Source organism: Podarcis raffonei, chromosome 3 (genome assembly GCF_027172205.1).
Source record: "Podarcis raffonei isolate rPodRaf1 chromosome 3, rPodRaf1.pri, whole genome shotgun sequence".
NCBI lineage: Eukaryota > Metazoa > Chordata > Lepidosauria > Squamata > Lacertidae > Podarcis > Podarcis raffonei.
The window spans coordinates 73006185-73027489 of record NC_070604.1 but is presented as its reverse complement, the minus strand read 5'-3'; the positions used below and the strand labels follow the sequence as shown (position 1 = coordinate 73027489).

Here is a 21305-nt window from a genome sequence, read left to right as displayed (position 1 = left end):
CAACCAAAGCCCGTAAAAGATATATGACTAGATGGGAGTTTACAAGAGGTATCCTGCTGTTGTTGTTTTAATTCCATTCACTTCTGTTAAGAGGACCTACCTCAGATGCAGGACTGATCTTGATATAGTTAGTTTATATACTAGACAAGGGCTAGGAAACCTGTTGCCCTCCAGATATTGCAAGACTACAGTTCCCATGACCATTGCCCATGCTGGCTAGAGATGTTGGGAGCTTGAGTCTAGCAACATTTGGAGGCTTATGTGTTCCCCTTCCCTGTGCTAGGCATAGTGGTATGAAACAGTAAATAGGATAAGAACAGATTAGCTACAGTGCTGTTGGGGTGTCTCTAAATCTGTATCTATATCTATATTCATATCTAAATTACCCTATGATAGAACCAACCAGACAACAAGCACCTTGCAAGGTTTGCCTTTACTAAAAAAACATTAACACCTGCATCAATTTTATACAATACCTCTCGTTTAAGGGTGCCTGGTCTGAATTTTATCCTTGTGGCCAGTTGCCAGAATGAAACCATGAAAAGTAGGGGGGGCTGTAAAATACAGCTGAATCATTCTTGCTGTTAGTCATATATGTATGCTGTTACAGCACATACTTGCTTTTCTAAACGCCACACGGTAGTGGTGGCTGCATTTGTAGTACAGTTGGGCATGTGCATGCTGTGAAGCAAATGCAAACACACAAACACTGTGCTCACTCACAGTGAAGGAATAGGCCCTAAGGTGACTGGCACAACTATGAAAACATGCAGCAGACTAATGAATTATGACACTCGTTCATCTACCCTAGTATTGTTTACTTTAACAGCCTAGGCAGGTCAGACTCGAAGATCAGCCTGGTAAATTAGCCAAAAAGTTGGTAGTCTACAAAATGTTTGCTAGCCTGCTTTTTACTCATAAGAAGGGCTAGCAGAGAAAGGCCTATTTTGAGAGCCTACTTAGTTTCTATAGAAGAGAATGGAAGAGAAGCCTCTCCTCTGTGGAGAAGGGCAAACTTGCTCTCTACTCTTAAACTGGGTGGCCCAGGTTCAAACTATCTAGACTCATGCCAGCCTTGTTTTAGCACTGAAAAAGCCAAGTACACTCTGACTAATGACCTCTATTTGAAGAGAGACAGAGCAGTGTAACTCTGCTGGTCTCCTTGAACTCTCCATTGTTTTTTATGCCATGATCCATGGTGTGCTTCTGGAATGATGCAGGGAGGTGAAAGTTACAAGGCACTGTATTACAATGGCTCTGCTCCAACCAAAAAGTAGCACTAGGACACGGTTGCTCAGTCAATGGCTTTTGAACTGTGGGACCTGCAAGGTACCACTCTGTCTCCAACATTATCCAGCAGCTATATGAAATCATCCAGAACTGTCATGTGGGGATTTTGATCATGATGTCCTCAGCATGCTAATACTATGCAGATCTCTCTCTTCCACCTGAATCAGCAGACACTGTGCAGGTGTTGGATTAGTGCTTGAAGCAGTGATGGGCTAATAAACTGAGGTTGAATTCTAACCAAACAGAAGTACTGTGGCTGGGTAGTACCTGTGTCCAGGAATTATTAGACGGACAACCTTTTTTGTGGGGGGAGGATGCCTGCACTCCACATGAAGGAACATGTTTACACTCTGGGAGTATTGCTGGATTCCAACCTGTCAATGGAGTCCAAAGTGGCTTCTGTGGCTAGAAGTGATTGTGCCCAGCTTAGGCTGGTTTGCCTGCTATAGATGTTCCTGGACTGGGAAAGTCTGGCCTCAGTTGTCTATTCTCTAGTGACATCCTGCCTGGACTACTGTAATGTGCTCACTGTGTGGTTATTGAGTGGGGCAACCCAACAGGACCATGTATTACTGGTCCAAAAAGCACCACACGGGCTGCAAGTATGCTTCTTTGCCCAATTCAAAGTGTTGTTACTAGCATACAAAGCCCTCAAAACCCTGGGACCTAAGTTCCTTAACCCCTGGGAGCTTACCCCTCAGTATCAACTTTATTGTACTGCTGCCCTGGATTTTGGGAGGAAGAGCGGGCTAGAAATAAAAAAAAGAAAAGAAATGTGGCAGTGTAGCACATTTAGGGCCACTGCTATCCTAAAGAAGGCAGACAGATTGAAGGAAATTAGATTCTGAAAAAAACCTGGGTAAACAAGGAAGAGCTCCCTAAACCAAGGAAATGCATTCTGCATATGCTCAGAGGCACATAACACTATGTGCCAAATATTTGGTAGAGAAAAAAGCTGCTAACCCTACCTTTAGTTAAGAGTATCTCCCTACACGCCACAGTACAGACCCTCAAATTATATGAACATATGAATGAAGCTACCTTATTTAGTCAGAACACTGATCTATCTAGCTTAGTATTGTCTATACTGACTTAAAGCAACTCTCCCGGTTTCAGACAGGAGTCTTTTCCAGCCCTACCCAGAGGTGCCTGGGAATAAATCAGACTTTACTGAAAACATCAACATAATATTGCTTGCACATTTCCACTATATCTAGAACTACAGCAGCTAGAACCTCCCATCACCACCACTACTACATCCACTTAAAGAAAGCAAATAATCCAGGGACTGCTAATGTTCCAAGCAAGCTTCAAGATACACGCCTAAAATGTAAGAAAAATTCAGCTACTGGGAAATCTACCTGTAAGACACTCCACAAAAATCACTGAAAATCAGCTGAGCTTTAATTGGATTGCAAGGTCCCATATGCATCAATTAGACTTGTAGGTTTTAACCAATACATATTTACTTAGAAATTACTCCCAAGTATAGACAGGATTTCAGTGTTAAGTTCTTTTAACCAATTTAAGCACAGTTTAAACATATACAGATGATATCAAGAGACACTAGAACAGCAGGAAGATAATTTTTTGTTAACATTTCACCTCTTTTCAATGAAAGCGGTTTTCCTAAATGCATGCATCTGGAGCCTCCAACACACTGATCAAAGCCTAAGAATAATTTTAGGTCCCCTTAACACACCAGAAATCCCTTTTTCTCTGGACAAGCTCTGTGTTAAAGCTAACAGAATGAGCTAACTTAGTTGCATTATGTAAGTCTCTGTTGGGTTTGTTATGCGAGACTGTGGTTCATTAAATGAAAGAAGGCAGTGACAGGAAAAATTATTGCCCATATCAATTAGTGATTAGGCTGACTACTCTTACCCTCAAAGTGCAATGATTTGCCCGTTAATTATGTTTCAAACATGACTGAAATCTAACCCAATTAGTGCAAGACATTTAGTTTTAAGATAACCTTGAATATGCAGTTTCTGAAAACATGCTTAATGAAACTAAGAACCATTGCAAAAAATATATGACTGAACTCATAGCTGAAGAGTTGAAAAAAGGGAAAACATGCCAATAATTACACAGAAAGCACTAACTATATATTAAATATCTTCAAAACATTTATTTTATTTTTAAACTGGTCCTTCTTGGAACTAAGAGAGGGTAGCTTATTCAGTGGGTTTTTCCTACAGCACTGGCATATATACCCTTCCTTGCAGGTGCCAATTCTTTTGCCAGCAACCATACAATCAGCCTCTGCTCACATGGCTAGATCTAAGTTAACCCCAGTCATGCAGAAGCCCTTCTAAGAAAAGTGGGTCTTACACAGTTAGATCAATATTTAAAGATACTCTTAAGGAGAGTTAAGATGTGAAAGAAATGTGCCTAATCCCAATCCTCTCAGCAGCATGCTTTGCTCACTTTGTATGATGCCATGACATTATAAGTACAGCAGTGTCATATTACTACACAAACTGAGAGTGTGCACATTCTGGAAAAGCAAGATAGGGCATGTGAAGCACATTCATGAGATGTTTTCTGTGTAGGAGTCAAGATTATGGAAATGGCAAGATCTATAAGGGGTCAGTGGGCTACATATGTAACACAGGCAATATTTTGTCTTCCAATCTAGTGTGAACAAACACAACTTAAAAGCATCCTCCCATATAAAACCCCCACATTTCTGTTGTACTTACGTGATTTGATATTGGCGTCTCTGTAGGTGCCATTGAGAATTGCAAGTTCCATCAACTGCATCTTTTTAAGGCTATCTTCTCCTTCTGCCTGAACAAATAAAGTAGACTATTAGTAGAGTATTTTACAGTATCAATGCACTTGCAAAAGCTTATCACATTTCAATATTTGAAGTGGAAACATGTTTGCAAAATAGAGAAACTCCCTCAGATGCTACTCTACCTACATGAGGTCCCTATTTTTTCAGTCCTAAATCTAAAACACTACTCTCCTTGGACCTCCTCCTACATTCTAAGAACACTGGAAGGAAGCCAATATTCATAACTTCTAAACAGCACTGAGCTTTTTAGAAGGACAGCATAGCAGAATTGGAGGCTGCTCTCTTTCACACAACATTTTGGATACCATAGACTTTATCAAACAGAACTGCATGAAAGGCACACATGCAGAGCTATAGGCAGTCTGCAACGGAAAACTTTATTAACAGCTTTGCATGAAACATGGTTGTATAGTGGAAGCTGCACATGAGGCTATCTTGGGCTTCCATCAAGTCTTATAAAGTAAGTATCTCTTTAAATCCCAAAAGAAAAATAACAATTGGCAGTTGCAAGCAGTTACAGAGTTATTGACGGTAGATTGGGGAAACCATTTAGATATTGTTTCTGCCAGGGACATCTGCAGACAACATATTTCCAAAGTTACTATCCATGCACACAAATGCTGTTTTCCATCTGGATTCAAAGTCCATAGTTCAGTTGCTAAAACTTTAACAGACACAATTTCTACAATTACAGCAGTCTTGTGCTGACAGATCACAAAGCTACAAATAGCAAGGTGTTTAATTCTGTATTTGGATTTATTTTGCAGCTTTAATGGATAGTAAGTATAAACTTATGAAAGATAATCTTATGTACTGGAAATGCAGCAAATACTGCAACACCCCCACCTTCCACTTCTATCTTGTCAGAAGGTGGGGTTGCCTATATCACCTGATAATTTTGCTTCTACCATGGCTGTGGATATTGTGTCATTTTGAAATGATACTTACCCATATATTTGGTTTACAAAACTCTATAAACGTGGCTGCATGGCCCACAATGTAGTTTTTGTTTATTATGCCATCATTTAAAATTAGCTGGTGTTTTTAATTAAATGTTTCATTAATGTTCAAGGACAATAATAATTGTTCCACAGTCTTTTCTTTTCAAATCCTGAAATTTGTATAATTCTTTTTTGTGATCCAGAAACACAAGTTAAAACAATTTATGGTGTAAAAGCACACCACAATTTTTTAATTGTTTTCTTTGGCCAATACCTCTCCTCTCAATTTACTAAAAAGCATGTTTCCCAATGTCAGAAATTTCTGTAAGCATTCTCCTTCAAAGAGGGTGAAACTGAGGGTGCAAAAGGGAGATGAAGAATCTTTAACGGAAATCAGACTACATGTAAGTCTGTATCAATGAATAAAGTACAATTTATACTGCTAAGGTGCTGCTGTAAGTAGACTTCTGGAAAGTCTGACAAAGCATGGTTTTTATTAGTTTAATATAGTTGGCAAACCTTTTATTGTCTAACTAGCTTTTCTTCTCTAACACACTAAACACTCACATAATTGAAAAGTCTAGTGTTCTTGTTAATAATTGGAGGGGGCGGGCAAAGAAATTGTTGAATTCTAGTCTCTAGTAACATTGAAGACCATATTATATGCTGTTAAGATTTTGCACTGGATTTTCTGATACTTTTTACTATGCTATAAATGTTAGATAAAAGCTAGGTGTTACTGAAACTACAGTGAATCTTTACACACACACATGGATCTACTATAATATATATATATATATATATATATATATATATATATATATACACACACTAAGATCTACTATATATTTATATATATTTCATACAGTAAAACCTAGTTGAAATCATTTTTGAACTTCACATGCAAGTATGGGAGAATTCCATGTAAGAGATTTTTTTCCACCAGACAACAAGAGCAAGAATCTTGAGCACATAAAAGTGATTAATCACAAGCTAATCACCCACAGTTGCCCAGCACAAATAACAACAATCAAACAGCTTCCATATAGCATTCATAGAATTGTAGAGTTGGAAAGGACCAAGAGGTCATCTAGTTCAACCACCTGCAATGCAAGAATCTTTTTTGCCTGAAGTAGGGCTCAAACCCACGAACCCGCTCTACTGAATGTGCTATCTCTAAAGCGACTTTTCCACATATGCACTGGAGCTTCAAGAGTACACTGTCATTCCCTCTGTCTACAATGCCCAGACTATGAGTGCTGTTGTTTATGTAGCCAAAAAGGCACCACTCGTGTTCAAGAGGGAGGTACCACCAAGCTTTGGTGGACACTAACCATCTGCAGAAATACAAAAAATAGTTAGGAAAGCGGGGTGATTCCAAAAACAGCCCACAAGCTCTAGGGCTGGGTGATACCTGGTTTCAACAATGCACTATTATCACCAGCTAAATATCACAATATACTGATATATCACAATGTCTGAATTTAGGATGGAGCTTTGTCGAGCCACTGGTTGTCTTTGAGGTTTTTCCCACATTGTGATTTTTGCATAGCATGCACACACCATGAATTGCAATATATTGCCAGGTCAAAAATTATGAAATGTGTATCATGATATAGACTCGAAAGTGAATTTGGGCAATATATCACCCAGTTCTAAAGAGCTCATAGTGTTCTCAGTTATCACAGTATGCTGACTGCTGGAGTGGCTAGAAGTCAAAACAGCAGCACTCCACACTACAACATTTTGTTGCGAATCCAGTATTATGTTCTAACTTTGAGACAAAAATGTTACACATCATTAAGATCAAAATACAGTGGTACTTCCAGTTGCAGACGGGATCTGTTCCACAGCTCCGGTTGGATCCCGAGGTTTTTGCAACCGGAGGTGCCTGTTCTGTGCATGCACGCAGTAGAGCGCTTCTGCGCATGCGGAGAAACCCGAAAATATACTTCAGGTTTTGCCACGTGCGTATCCCGAAGGATACGTAACCAGAGGTGTGTGTAAGTAGAGGTACCACTGTACTGGCATTTAACTTGCAAGGACCCACAAAAACACTGTGAGAAAACTGTGAAAATGGAACATTGGTATAAGACAGAAAATTATCATGTGGTTTTATAGTTACCAGTACTCTTAACTCAAAACAGGCTGCGACAAAGGAAGGATGCTTGGGAGAGGCTTTCCCCACTCTTTTCCTTGCCCAATTGCAACACAACAGTTCTGCAGTGCTGTCAATGGGTCTTACTCTCTGGTAGTTCCTGCCACCCACTCCTACTTACTGTTGAGATTCCTGCATTGCAGGAGGTTGGACTAGAGTACGATTCTATGATTCTTGCAGCCCAGATGGGATGCACCAAAGCAACTTTGGGAACAACTGACTGGTACCATTAAAGATGGAAAAGATTCATTCAAGAAATGAATTTATGAAGAAAGTTCTGAAAGAAATGTAGCCATTTTAGGAAACAACAGGATTTACTGAAATAAACCCCAATAAGAAAAAGGAATTGTGATAGGGGATGAGCATGGATTATGTTCAACTAAGTGCACTTGCAGAAGAATAGTAGATAAGAAGGTACCTTTTACTGAGTCAGACCACTGTTTTATATAGCTCTGTATTGCCTACACTGAGTGGCAGGGCCTGTCTAGGGTTTCAAGCAGGAGACATTGCCAGGGGTTGAACCTGCAACCTTCCATGGCAATGCAATAAGCTCTACCACTGAGCTGTGATCCTTCCCAAAAGTAAACAAAAATTACTACTAACAGCTAAGAATGGATACCAAATGAAAAGAAGACATACTATTTCTGACTTAAATATTTGTGGACACTCAAACTGTCAACCCCGTTGTACTTTTCTGATACAACTTGGTAACTAAAAAATAAATATGAAAGTCAAGTTTGGATCCCTAATACCTCAGCAGGATATGCAGCACCAAACTAATATGATATGGCATACTTTCTTTGGAATAAATCTGTGATGCACATTACAGTGCTTAGGCCAAGCAAAAGTAAATTGACATCATTATTTTTTAGCCAACGCTACTGCCTTATCTTTTTCAAAGTAAGCTATCAGTTCAAATGATATGCAAAGACTATTTCACTGACAAATTTAATGGTCACAATGTTAAAGACACACCGAGGGTGGGGGGAGCTAGCATTATCTCCTTACATTTCTCTTCACTTGGACATTTTGTATTTAATGATACTTGCTCTAATTGCAACTTTTCCCATGATTCCTTTTTCTAGTTATTTAACATGCAACAAGATAAAGTGCCAGGAGTGAATACATTTGTATATGTCCAGGTTCAGAGTCACTACCATGGTACTTATATAATTCTAAATATTGACTTAGTTTTTGGTAACACTGCTCTACATAAGAGGGGCTGAAAACCATATTCTTTGGGGATGAACACGAGTTAATGTGAGCTGTTTATACAAAAAAATGTATAAACATTTAAGCTCACCACACTATTTGCACAGCAACTGAATACCAAGCCCCGCCATGGGAACCCTGGTGATGGAAGCTGAGATACCCATGAAAGGAAGTTACCAAGTTGACCCTACTCAGATCCAAGTACTTAGACAGTTTGCAGTTCTTTGACAGAAAGGCAGGTAGTAAATTGGAGGTATGGCGGTTTGTTTGCCATTTCATATGAGGTGCCATCTTTCCTTTAAAAGTTTGCCTCTGGCAGGCAAGGATACAGGTGCGTCTTATCTGTTTGCTTGTTTCTGTTTTTTAAGAAAAAGGGTGCCCATATTTGGAATTTCTAAGGTACAAAATTTAGAGATTGCTTATTTGGATGTGTGGTCCTACAAATAAATGCTTCTCTTGCAGAATACACCTACATAATCTAATACAGTTCACTAATTAATCTACGGAATTGGATTCCACAGTGATAACCTCCAATTTAAGACAGCTTTAAAAGGAGATTGGGCCAACTCATGGGAAATAAGGCTATTAACTTCATCTGGTGCAGAATTCGGTGGCCAGGTTGTTCACTAGAGCAAGACATTTTGAGCCTATTACACTGATGCTGGCCCAAAATGCACTGGCTGTCAATTAGTTTCCAGGGCCAATTCAAGTGCTGGTTTTGACCTAGTAAAGGTAAAGGGACCCCTGACCATTAGGTCCAGTAGTGACCAACTCTGGGGTTGCGGCGCTCATCTCGCTTTATTGGCTGAGGGAGCTGGCGTACGGCTTCCAGGTCATGTGGCCAGCATGACTAAGCCGCTTCTGGTGAACCAGAGCAGCACACGGAAACGCTGTTTACCTTCCCACCAGAGAGGTACCTATTTATCTACTTGCACTGGCATGCTTTTGAACTGCTAGGTTGGCAGGAGCAGGCACAGAACAACGGGAGCTCACCCCATCGCAGGGATTCGAACCACCGACCATCTGATCAGCAAGTCCTAGGCTCTGTGGTTTAACCCACAGCGCCACCCGCATCCCTAGGCGTTTTGACCTATAAAGCCTTAAATGGCTCTGGACTGCAATGCCTCAAGGACTTCCTATCTCCATATGAACCAACCTGGTTACTGAGATCATCTTCTGAGGCCCTTCTTCATGGACCTACTCCACAAGAGATCTGGAGGGTGGAACATGAGAACGGGCCTTTTTTGCAGTGGCTCCCTGTTTGTGAAATGTTCTTCCCAGTGAGGTTTGTCTGGCATTATACTCCTTTAGGCACCAGGCAAAAACATTTCTCTTCAACCAGGCCTTTGGCTGATTAACACCCAATACCCTTTTGAATGTGTTGTGGGAGGAGTTATTTTTGAAATTTTTTTTTGTTATTATTTTTATTATGTATTTTGTGTTTTTCATATTGTATTTTGACGTTGTGAACCATCCTAAGATCTACTGATGATGGGTGATATAATGATGACGACAACAACAACAACAACAACTAGTAGTGGTAGTGGTGGTGATGGCTACATACTACCTCCAGGATCAGAGACAGTACTACTCTGAACAGGGGAAAGGTCTATTGTGCTCATTTCCTGTTTGTGGAATTTTCACTAGCATCTAGTAAAAGGATAGGCTTTAATCTGATTCAGCAGGGCTCTTCTTATGCCATTACTCAAACGTATGCATCCTCTAAACCGCCAGAGATAATACATATTACAGACCAGTGTGCACCCCGTGCAGAAATAACTTCGTTATAAAAAGGTACATTCACAACAAATAAAGTTACTCAGCTTAAACAAGACACATTATAAACCCAAGTCAAGTTATTTTCCACTAGTGTTTTGTTGTTACCAGCATATAAATTCCAGAATGATGATAATGCTATTTCTGTTGGGTAGCTACAGCTCATCTTACTTCTGGCTAAGACTTGCATTCAGCCAGTTAAAAATACAGAGTACTAAAGAAAGAATTGCATGTCCTCTCTTTAGAGGACAAATGTGTCAGTCACATGACCTTACATTTGAAAGACTTGACTGCTCGACTGGCAGAGTATGCTGCCAGAGATTTTAAAATTATCTAGCTTTGCATTTACATTTTTGTTTCTGAAAGTAGAAATATTCAGGTAATTTACAGGGACTATGATAACTTCTTGAAAAAAACTACATGCACTAATGTGACCATTTTAGTCATATTTTTCCTTGAAAATGTTTTATCACATAGTTGAAAATGAACTTTGCTTGTTTTGTCGTCTAGCATACCTTAATTTTTGAGTTAATTTTTTCACTTGTTGCAACTTCTGAAACTGGCTCCAGGCAATAGGGAAGTTATCTTTGAAGCTAGCCTTAAAGTCTAGTATTATTTACTAACATCAGGAAAGGAAATTACAACTCTCAGGATTAATAATTTCTTAGCGCACTGCTCAGTAAACTGCATTGTGGGTACTCAATCAAGTGCTGGTTGGGAGCAGAGGCTGGATGGTCCATGTAAGGCTTTCACTGTGCAATTAACAAGGTAAGTGAGTCCCTGGCAGGGGATGGTTTGTTCCGCAGACCCCCAGGGATGCCCTGACCCGCAATGGGAATCACTGTACTAAGAGGTCAAAAACAGGGAGTAGTATGGGGAAAACAATGCTGATTTAACACAATGTAAGCTTTGAGAAAATGGCTGAAGCTCAGTGGTCAAGCATATGATTTGCATACAAAAGGCCTCAGAGGTTCAATCCCTAGCAACTCCAGGTAGGCTGGGAAAGCATCATGGGGCAGGCAGTTTCATTTTTCCATCCCTTTCATAATGATTTCTAAAATGGAATTAGCTTTTCTTCACAGCTGCTACACACTAGCTTACCAACACCAATTCAAAAGCTACTAGTGTATGTGTGTATTCTGTGGAGTTTATATCCACAGACACCAGTGTCCCATTAATTCACTTATTTTCACCATGTTTCTGCTATGAGCACAATACCTATCTATGCTTTTCTTTAAAACCAAGCACCCCAGCCCACCCATCTTGATCTGGATACCTCTAGCATTAGCATTTAAACATTGGTATACAGTGTATCTCTGCAAATGTCTTTGGCACATATGTTTTAATCTAAAGCAACCTGGATTCTCTGAATGGCTATTATGCCCACCTGCACTTGCATTGTCTAGTTTTGCCCTCTTCCATTTGAACATTCAATTGTTTTCACCCTCAACTCTTCAGAATGATATATCTTGAACATTCATCAGCCTTCTCCCAGTTATCAATTTAAAAGCTGCTCTTCTACCTTTTTGTTTTTAAACAGCAACATTGTTGTTCCAGTCTGGTTTAAGTAGAGCCCTCCCAGTTCTATGGGGCTGGTTTATACCCATATGCGCCCCCTGGCAGTACCAAACAAATCCACCACCACCCCTTATATAAACATCACTGTCTCATTCACTTGTTGAAGTCCCCCCTGAGCTGTGCCTGTCCAGCTGACCCTATGAATGGTATAGGTAGCTTTTCAGATAAACTACTTTGAATATTCTAGCTTTCAACCTCCTAACTAGCAACCTAAGTTTTGCATCAATGGGGCCTGCATGCACCCTTCCCGTTGAAAACTCTTAGGCAGGGGTAGGCAATCTGTGGCCCACAGGGGTCATTTAACCGGCCCACTGAGCCGCCCGCTTGGTGAGTCTCTGTGCACTGTGCTAAACTGGTGCAGCGCGGTGCCTTGCTTCTGCGGTGCCGGAAATCAAGTTTGCGCAGAAGCCACAAATCATGGGCGTGTGTGTGCACATACAGGCACAATCCAACCCACGGAGGGATCTACACTGAAGTGAACCGGCCCAGGTGAGGTAAACCTTGCCGATCCCTGCTCTTAGGTGTATGTAAGTGTAAAACAAACCATTAATATTTAAACGCTACAGTCTATGATGTACCTGAATTTACAACGGAAACATGACCCTGGAACCCCCTGGAGTCTTGCCATTGCTCAGCAGAGACTGGGGTGATGTGCAACCGTTGTAACATAACTTTTACTTTGTTGCTTGGCATTTCTTAGGTGAGGAGAGTAGTTTGCCCTGGGCTCCTTGTCCTGCTGCTGAGCTTGTACATCTGCCAGACTAGCGTGCTACAATAATGCTTTATCACTAGGGCTGAAATGCTTTGTCAGTGGGTGCTTCTAATCCTGCTCATAGGGCAGTCTCCATCACTAGATTGCCCTAAATATATAGCTTTGGCTACCTTCCCTCACCTCTTCCTGCAGCCAAGCAGATCAAGAGGTCATTGTTTGAAGAATATAAGGATCTATGGCTCAAATTGCTGGGCTGCACCAAATTCCAGGGGCCAGAAATTTGAAATATGGAGTGTAGGTCCATTTAGCCCTCTAGGGATGGGATTTTTTTTAGGCTAGGAGGCAGTGGATGGAATTAAGATAAGGGTGTGCCTTATTCTGAAGCCCTTCAGAAAATGTAAGACTCAAACTCCCTGTATAAGTTGAAGCACACCTTAAATAAAGTCTATACCGAGCATGAACTTATGTTTAAGGTGTAAGTTACCCTCTAGTTTTCACTTGCTTTCATTTTCAAAACTGAGTGAGTTTTTAGCTAGTTTTAACTTGAACTGAAAGCTGAAACTTGAATCTCAAACTTTGTTTTAGGTTTTAAAGGGCAACATATAAACTGAGACATATACTGGGCTTGATCTGAAAGCTAAGCCTGCACTTTTATTCTAAGCTGACTTTTTCCTAAGGGCCATGGACATACCTTGGGACTAACACCCATGGAGCAAGAATCAGTTAACAGTCCTTAAACTTATCACACAACACAGGAATAGGAATTTGCCTTATCTGAGTCAGACGCACTGGGCCACCTACAATAATCAGCAGCAGCTCTCCAGGGTTTCAGACAGAGAATCTCTTCCAGCCCTCCCTGGAGATGCAGGGGAAAAAACACAGGACCTTTTGCATATAAGGCAGATGCTCTGCCACTGAGCTACAACCCTTCCAACACTATCAAAAAAAGATGATGATGATAGTACAGTGGTGCCCCGCAAGACGAATGCCTCATAAGATGAAAAACTCGCTAGACGAAAGAGTTTTTCGTTTTTCGATGTGCTTCGCAAGACGAATTTCCCTATGGGCTTGCTTCGCAAGACGAAAACGTCTTGCAAGTTTGTTTCCTTTTTCTTACAACCGCTTGAAGAGGTGCAGTTGCGACTTGACTTCAAGGAGCAACTCATAGCACACGGTGTGGTAGCCTTTTTTGAGGTTTTTGAAGACTTTGCTGATTTTTGAAGATTTTCCAAAACTTCTTTTGCAGCCATTTGGTAAGTTAAACTTTTAAAACTTTTTGGGGGGTTTTTGGATTTTGGGTTGGGGTGTTTGGAATTCAAGGACTTGGTGTTGGGAAGGGGTTTGCAAGAATCTGGAAGCTTGTGTGGGGTTTTTTTTTGAATTTTTATGATTTTTTGTGACCATTGGGCCACTGCTGTTTTTTTTTTAAAAAAATCTGGGTTTGAATTTCTGTGTGGTGGGTGGCTGAGGGAACAGTTGGGGAGGGGTTTGCAAGAATCTGGAAGCTTGTGTGGGGTTTTTTTTGAATTTTTATGATTTTCTGTGACCATTGGGCCACTCTGCTGTTGTTTAAAAAAATTTCTGGATTTGGATTTCTGTGTGGTGGCTGGCTGGGGGAACAGTTGGGGGAGGGGTTTGCAAGAATCTGGAAGCTTGTGTGGTTTTAGAAAATGTACTGTACACTTTGTTGATTTTTAAATGTTTTTCTGTCATGTTTAGAAACTTAATTTATTGTTCCTTCAATTTTTGAAATGCTCTTTACAGTATGTGTGACTTTAAAGAGCAGTTAATAAACTCTTGTTGTACCAAATTTGGCTTTGTTTGGACTTTTTTTGACCATAGGAACGCATTAATTGATTTTCAATGCATTCCTATGGGATTTCGTGCTTCGCAAGACGAAAAATTCGCTAGACAAAAAAACTCGCAGAACGAATTAATTTCGTCTTGCAAGGCACCACTGTAATTTATTACTTGTACCTCACCCATCTGACTGGGTTGCCCCAGCCATTCTGGGCTGCTTCCAACAGAATATTTAAAAAAGACAATGAAACACCAGATAACTTCCATCAGATAACAAAACTTCCCAATATGGGGTTGCCTTCAGATGTCTGAGGAAAATTGTATAATTGTTTTATCTCTTTAGCATCTGATAGGAGGGCATTCCACAGGGTGGGCGCTCTCTGTCTGGTTCCTTGTAACTTCACTTCTCACAATGAGGGAACTGCCAGAAGAGAACCTTGGAGCCTGACATCACAAATATAAGCTGAGGGCCAAACATCTTTTATTTGCACAATATAGGTTTTGGGGATCAAAATCAGCACATGAATGCGGACAGCTGAATCCTCCCCAAATACTTGCCAATCCCAGGCACTTTTCTCCTAGATATTGTGTCAGCCAAGTTGGAACAAATGTACCTCAAGACAGACAGCACAGACAGCTTATGTGAGGTACAGTTCTGCCCCTTTCACACACCCCTCCTAAAATAGCGCGCTCTCTCTCTCTCTCTCTCTCTCTCTCACACACACACACACACACACACACACGGTATAGATAGGAGTGGTAGCTCTGTCACATCCAATTTGGTATCAACAAAAATAAAAGACAAAGGCTTCAATAAAAACCATGCTCTTAAAGCCCAGAACAGAACACAAGTTACTGTTACATCTACAGCTGACTCATCAAGAACAACTGAATGTTAAACAAGCATGAGCAATGTTCATTACTTAAGTTATTTACAGAAAGAGAATCTACCTGCTCACATTTAAACAGTGTCAAAGGTGACTAGCAAGTCAATAGGTCAAAGCACAACTTCTTTAGTGAGAATGAGCATGGTCTCTGCAAACGTTTACACGTGACCCAAAAGAACCAGTTCAAAGTGCCCAGACATCTTATTTGCTTTCAAATGAAGTCTTCAGTGTCCCTTTATCCCCTCCATAGTCAGATTTGACAAGTATTGTAATAAATATTACATGCAGGGAGCAAAGTTAAAATCAAGTTAATGTTTACTGAAACAAAATAAAGAACCATTTTTAATAGTATTACTTGAAAAGAGATCTAATCCAGCAAGGGAAATTCAATTTACATCTACAGCAATCAGATTTTGTTTTTTACTCTAGGGATTTGTTACAAACTGTCTCTCTTGAAATGTGCTTACTGTACAGTATTTAGCAGAAACAGTTTAGCTTTAATAAGCTGATAGTCTGCACGGGAGCATGGATCAACTCGTTCTCATTAAGCATAAGCAGTTTCTAACAGCCTTCATGTTGCTGCTCAGTCTATGCCAGAGAAAGCAGAGATTGCTGCTGCTCTAAAAACCATAATTTATGAGTTTATTCAAACCCTTCAAATTGCTCTAAGTAAACGCCTCTTACGTTTGAAAATTCCCATGGCAACTTAGTTTGGCAGGCAAAGGGACCCAAATTCAATCCTTTTATCCTCCAGCTAAACCATTACAATGGTAATTTTGCTCTGACACTCTGAAGAGACAGCTAATTACTGTACTTCAGCCCTGAGACAGATTTTCTATTCAGATTAAAATGGCCCTGCATGGTTGGAAAGAGTAGCAACACCTTTCTGCACATTGGGGTGGGGGTGGGGAGATGCACTCTCACAGCATAGCTTCCTACTAGAAAGGTTATATTATTACTAAGTCAAGATATACCTTCAACTAAAAGATTAAAACCATGTTTTCTAAATAGAATACTACGAGTACAATGTGCTTTGGACCAGTCTAGTTGGAAAGATCAGCTTTCCCCATATATGCCCAACTGGAAGTTTTACAATGTCATGTAATGTTCATTTTCCACTTGCAAGGAATCAACCTACTGTCTGGAACTCCCTAAATGCTATTAATAGGCAGATCCCTTCACCATATGTAGCAAGGTCTTTGTTTACACTAGCCTACACATATTTTAGTAACTGCTGCTTTTACTTATATTGTGATAAAATGTAGCTTAAAGTCAAATGTTAAAAACAAGTTACTTGTATCTCTAAATGAGCATTTTATATTCTATGCAAATCTTAGATGTTATGGATGATTAAGTGGTCTATACATCCTGTTGAATAAATAAATAAGTTCAGCAACCAAGAATTGAGTTGTGTCACAAGACAATAAAAGTAGATCAGCTGCAGAAAAGATTATGGATTCATAAGAGAAAGTCACATTTGTCATCACTATCGTTATAATGTTAAGTTTTATTAATATTTGAAAACTGAATAAGGGATCAGCAGTGAAAATTACAAGAGTTAATAAAACCTGTCTATTGCACTTCTTAAGAGGACATTGTCTAATTCTACTTACTGAAGAAAATAGCTCATATTTTGGGTGAAGAGAGAAATTGAAGAATGTAGAATGCTGGCCAATATTTGCAACTCTTCTAAAATAATTTAATCATTTGTTGTATTAGGTATTTTATAATCTGTATCTGTAACAGATTATATGTTTACTTGAAGCGGCTTTATTTTGTTTTATTGAAATCAATAAAAATATTTTTTTAAACACAAAATTCTATATCAATTATCATTTGAAAAAGAAAACAAAAATGTGGAGGCTGGAAATGCAATCTATAGTAATAGCAGAAAATTATTTCATTCTGAAATTTCTCTTCAAGAACCCAACCGAAGTTCAGAAGCCACTGAGGTTCAAACTGTGTATAAGGGAGGTGGGTGAATCATCTCCAAAGCAGCGGGGGAGGGAAAGATCCAGGTACAATTGCTGGCACCCATACTTTTACTACTATGGCAAATAGCCACTGCAGAAAAAGGGGGAGGGGACTTCCACCTTTAGTCCCAAACTGGATGCTACTTTCCAAAAAATGAGTGGCAAAGATGCATTCATATACTATCATCATGCCTGGCTTGGCACAGAAGGAAAAGTACATTTGAATCTCAAGTTCAAGTAGGCACAGCGATTTATATGGATGAGCATTTTCATTAATTTATGGGACATCTGGCCAGGCAGTATTTTCCAAGCGTTAATCCACACACTGGGTGGTAACCAACTAAGTTTTACTCAGAGTAGAGCCATTAAAATGAATGGACCTAACTTAACAATAGGGACGCGGGTGGCGCTGTGGGTAAAACCTCAGCGCCTAGGGCTTGCCGATCGCATGGTCGGCGGTTCGAATCCCCGCGGCGGGGTGAGCTCCTGTTGTTCAGTCCCAGCTCCTGCCCACCTAGCAGTTCAAAAGCACCCCTAAGTGCAAGTAGATAAATAGGTACCGCTTTATAGCGGGAAGGTAAACGGCGTTTCCGTGTGCTGCGTTGGTGCCGGCTCACCAGAGCAGCTTCGTCACGCTGGCCACGTGACCCGGAAGTGTCTTCGGACAGCGCTGGCCCCCGGCCTCTTAAGTGAGATGGGCGCACAACCCTAGAGTCGGACACGACTGGCCCGTACGGGCAGGGGTACCTTTACCTAACTTAACAATGTTCATTAACTTTAATGGGTCTACTTTGAGGAAACCTGGTTGAATACCACACATAATTCTTACACCCCATATTGCAACAACACATTTGCAATTGACTAAATTACCCATGCTACTCTAACTATACTTTTCAAAACTCTTATATTTAAAACATTTAAGATAGTACAAATAAAAAGTCTCCCAAGCAGACTGTCAGCCATAAGTTAATTATTCAGGTTCTCAGTTTAGGCTTTATGACAGGATTCTACCACCAACACCCCAGCACAAATTTATTGTCATAGCAGGTCAATGCTTACGCAGTGAAACATTTGAAATATTTCCATGCATGTTTGAAATATTTCCATGACTTCTTGTTATATGCCAACAGAGTTCTCTAATAGATTTAAACATACACCAAAGTTTATTCAGGAGCTCAGCAGAACTTGATGTTTCTGGCTTTACTATGTCATACTGCAAAAATATAAACACAGCACACCTAGCATCATTTGATTAACTACAGCTTATTGCTAACTGCATCAATTAAGAGTTACCACATACATACCCCATATTAAAAACTGCTTTTTCAAGTCAGTTACCCCAAATGCTTGCACTAGAAAATCTTACTGGTAGACTCTGAATTTCAGAATCAAAATATGAAAGGTAAATTTTAGGTTATGCTGTCATGAAGTTTAGAACATTAGTTACAAAGCAACATTGTGATCTTCTTTAACAGAAATGCCTCAGAGGACATGAATGAAAAATTGAAGTATTTAGTCAAGTCAAGCATGTATCACTCTAAGTCAGACATGAGTACTGGGACAGGAGGTGTAACACTACAAGTGGCAGGGGCAGCAGGGAGTTGCAGTATTCCTGGACATGAGCAGGACAGGATGAAAACTTGGCTCATAATTCTACAGCTCGCTATAACAGAGGCAATACCCGAGCCAACACTTTAAAAGGATATGCTACACATGTACTGGACAATAGCTCTACTATATTACACTTAAATCTTGCTGACATGTGGCACATGTGCTCAACTACCATTACTTTAGAGAAAATAATAATTGAAGAAACAGATTTTAAAAGATGTAAATAAGCTAGCAAACAAACATTTCCTTGTTTTCACAACACCTAAGGAGTTATTCAGGATAATTGTACAGTACATTGTAAGAAGGGGATCAGGGACAAAGAACACTTCAATCTGTTTTAAATTAGTTTTGTCTTAATCTTCAATTATGGTTGCTATAAGAGATACATAGAATAGAAAGACAAGCAATGTAAAAAACACGATAGTTAATTTAATTATGAAAAGATCTTGGTGTATTTTCCATTTAAGTTTTTTAAAACAGGCCTCTTCTATACATCATTTTATGGATCAAAGGAATTTATGGTATCTACAACAGATTATGGGATACTAAAGTTAGGGCAAGCTTTCGAATTAGGATTAAAGACGCATGCCTCAGTTTTAAGATGATTAAACTAGGCTGGTAGCAAATTAAGTTCTACAAATGGTTAGGGATAAGATTATGATGATCGTCCTCAGTCTTCTATACATCCGCTTTTGCTATGATTAAGATTGGTAATCTTATCTTATTGCTGTTTGGGGAAGAAAAGATTTGGTAGCTTATATATACATCATGACAATTCTATGCTTTAAAGGTATTAACCCTCGGACATAAATTTGAATGCTGAACTCCGATGTGATCTCTGTCGAACATTGCAGAGCTGCCCACTTGATCTGTGGAACTGCTATTTCTCTAAGGGCCACATAATATTCATTCTGCACATGCAAGGAATCAATCTTTCAGTGTGGCAGCACCTATACTCCCCGCCTATTCATATTACGTAGGAACATCTATTGTATTGTTTTTGGCACCTGATAAAAAAATTGTTTACCCAGATGTGTGAATCTGACTTGGCTTTCAACATCTAATTTTATGAGTATTTGTAAGTTAATCCGCTTAGAGGCTTTGATGATTAAGTGCTATACAAATTCTGCTAAATAAAATAAATAAATCTTAGCCCTCCCATCCCTCATTTTACTAGGTTTATTCTCTGAGTAAACCTGAATGCTTTCACACACTTTTGTGCCTTCTACCTATCTGATATATTCAATGAGCTCAATTCTCCAAGAAGTACTGATGTCTAGATATCAAACATAGATATTTACTGTGCATCGCATGTACGCACACTTATCTGCCTGCTTATTTCTGAAAAAAATCAAAGCAATTAACTGAGTATTCAAAGAACATGCAACTATATATCTTTAGGCAAAATATTTCCTCTATAACCAGGCATTTGAACTATCTGTGGCCTTTTAGAAGCGGGTGGAGTGTTTTTCATGTATTTCTCCCCTTAATTTTAATGTATATTTGGGCATGGGGTATTTGGCTTTTGGTTTAAATCGCTTTGGGTTGCCATGGGCAAGATAAAGCAACTAACAAATTTAATAATAATAATAATAATAATAATAATAATAATAATAATAATAGTTTTGCATATTCAACAAGGACTGGATTTCTCAAGCAGCCATTCCTGCAGTGTTCTGAAAACCATTTTTGAAAAAGCCAGTTGTGATTCAACAACAGATCCCAGTGTTCCAAGAAAAAAAAGTCCAGAACACTCTCAAATCACTGTCATGTGTGAACCAAATGGTAAGCAGAAAGATTTAGAACAGACAAGTCGTAAGAAGGCAAAACATTAAGCATTCCTTTCCTCTCATTCTAACCTCCAAACTACCCCTACCTTAAGCAGCTTTTCCTAGAAGGGGCAGAGTATCAGGATTCAGTTTGGTATATTTTCATGCCACATGTAATTAGGTCCGTAAGAGCTGCTTCACCCAACACAGGACTGCTTTATTATTTGAACAGGTCGCTACATCAAATTACACTTTACTTTTGAAATGCTGCCTACCTCCCACATGTGAAGCATACAACTGCAGGTGTCAGTACTCTGTCCCATCGGACTGTGGAAAGATTTTCATCCATGGTATGTGGACTAAAAGCCCCTTGGCCTTCTTCTTACTCCAGACTAGCGAGTTCAGATCCCTTTACAGTGGTACCTCTGGTTACGTACTTAATTTGTTCTGGAAGTCCCTTCTTAACCTGGAACTGTTCTTAACCTGAAGCACCACTTTAGCTAATGAGGCCTCCCACTGCTGAGGCTGCTGCACCGCTGCCGTGCCATTTCTGTTCTCATCTTGAAGCAAAGTTCTTAACCCGAAGTAATATTTCTGGGTTAGCGGAGTCTGTAACCTGAAGCGTATGTAACCTGAAGCGTATGTAACCCAAGGTACCACTGTATCCACATTTCCCCAAGCTCACAGGACTCAGTGTTTCGATAAGGAAAACTCATCTTTGAATAATAGTTACCCATGACTATGAAAGTCTGGAATACCTATTAGATGTTCTCTAGTTTAGCTTATTCAAAATTT

The 21305-nt window shown here is 39.7% G+C and overlaps 1 protein-coding gene across 10 annotated transcripts in view; it reads right to left on the bottom strand.

The window, feature by feature from the left end:
• Positions 1-21305, bottom strand: part of QKI (QKI, KH domain containing RNA binding) — a 107248-nt gene that overhangs the window by 15010 nt on the left and 70933 nt on the right. For all 10 annotated transcript variants that reach the window (XM_053382353.1, XM_053382352.1, XM_053382354.1 and 7 more), the window contains exon 5: positions 3996-4083. In XM_053382353.1, coding sequence (XP_053238328.1) covers positions 3996-4083 — 88 coding nt within the window. The remainder of the gene's footprint in view (positions 1-3995; positions 4084-21305) is intronic.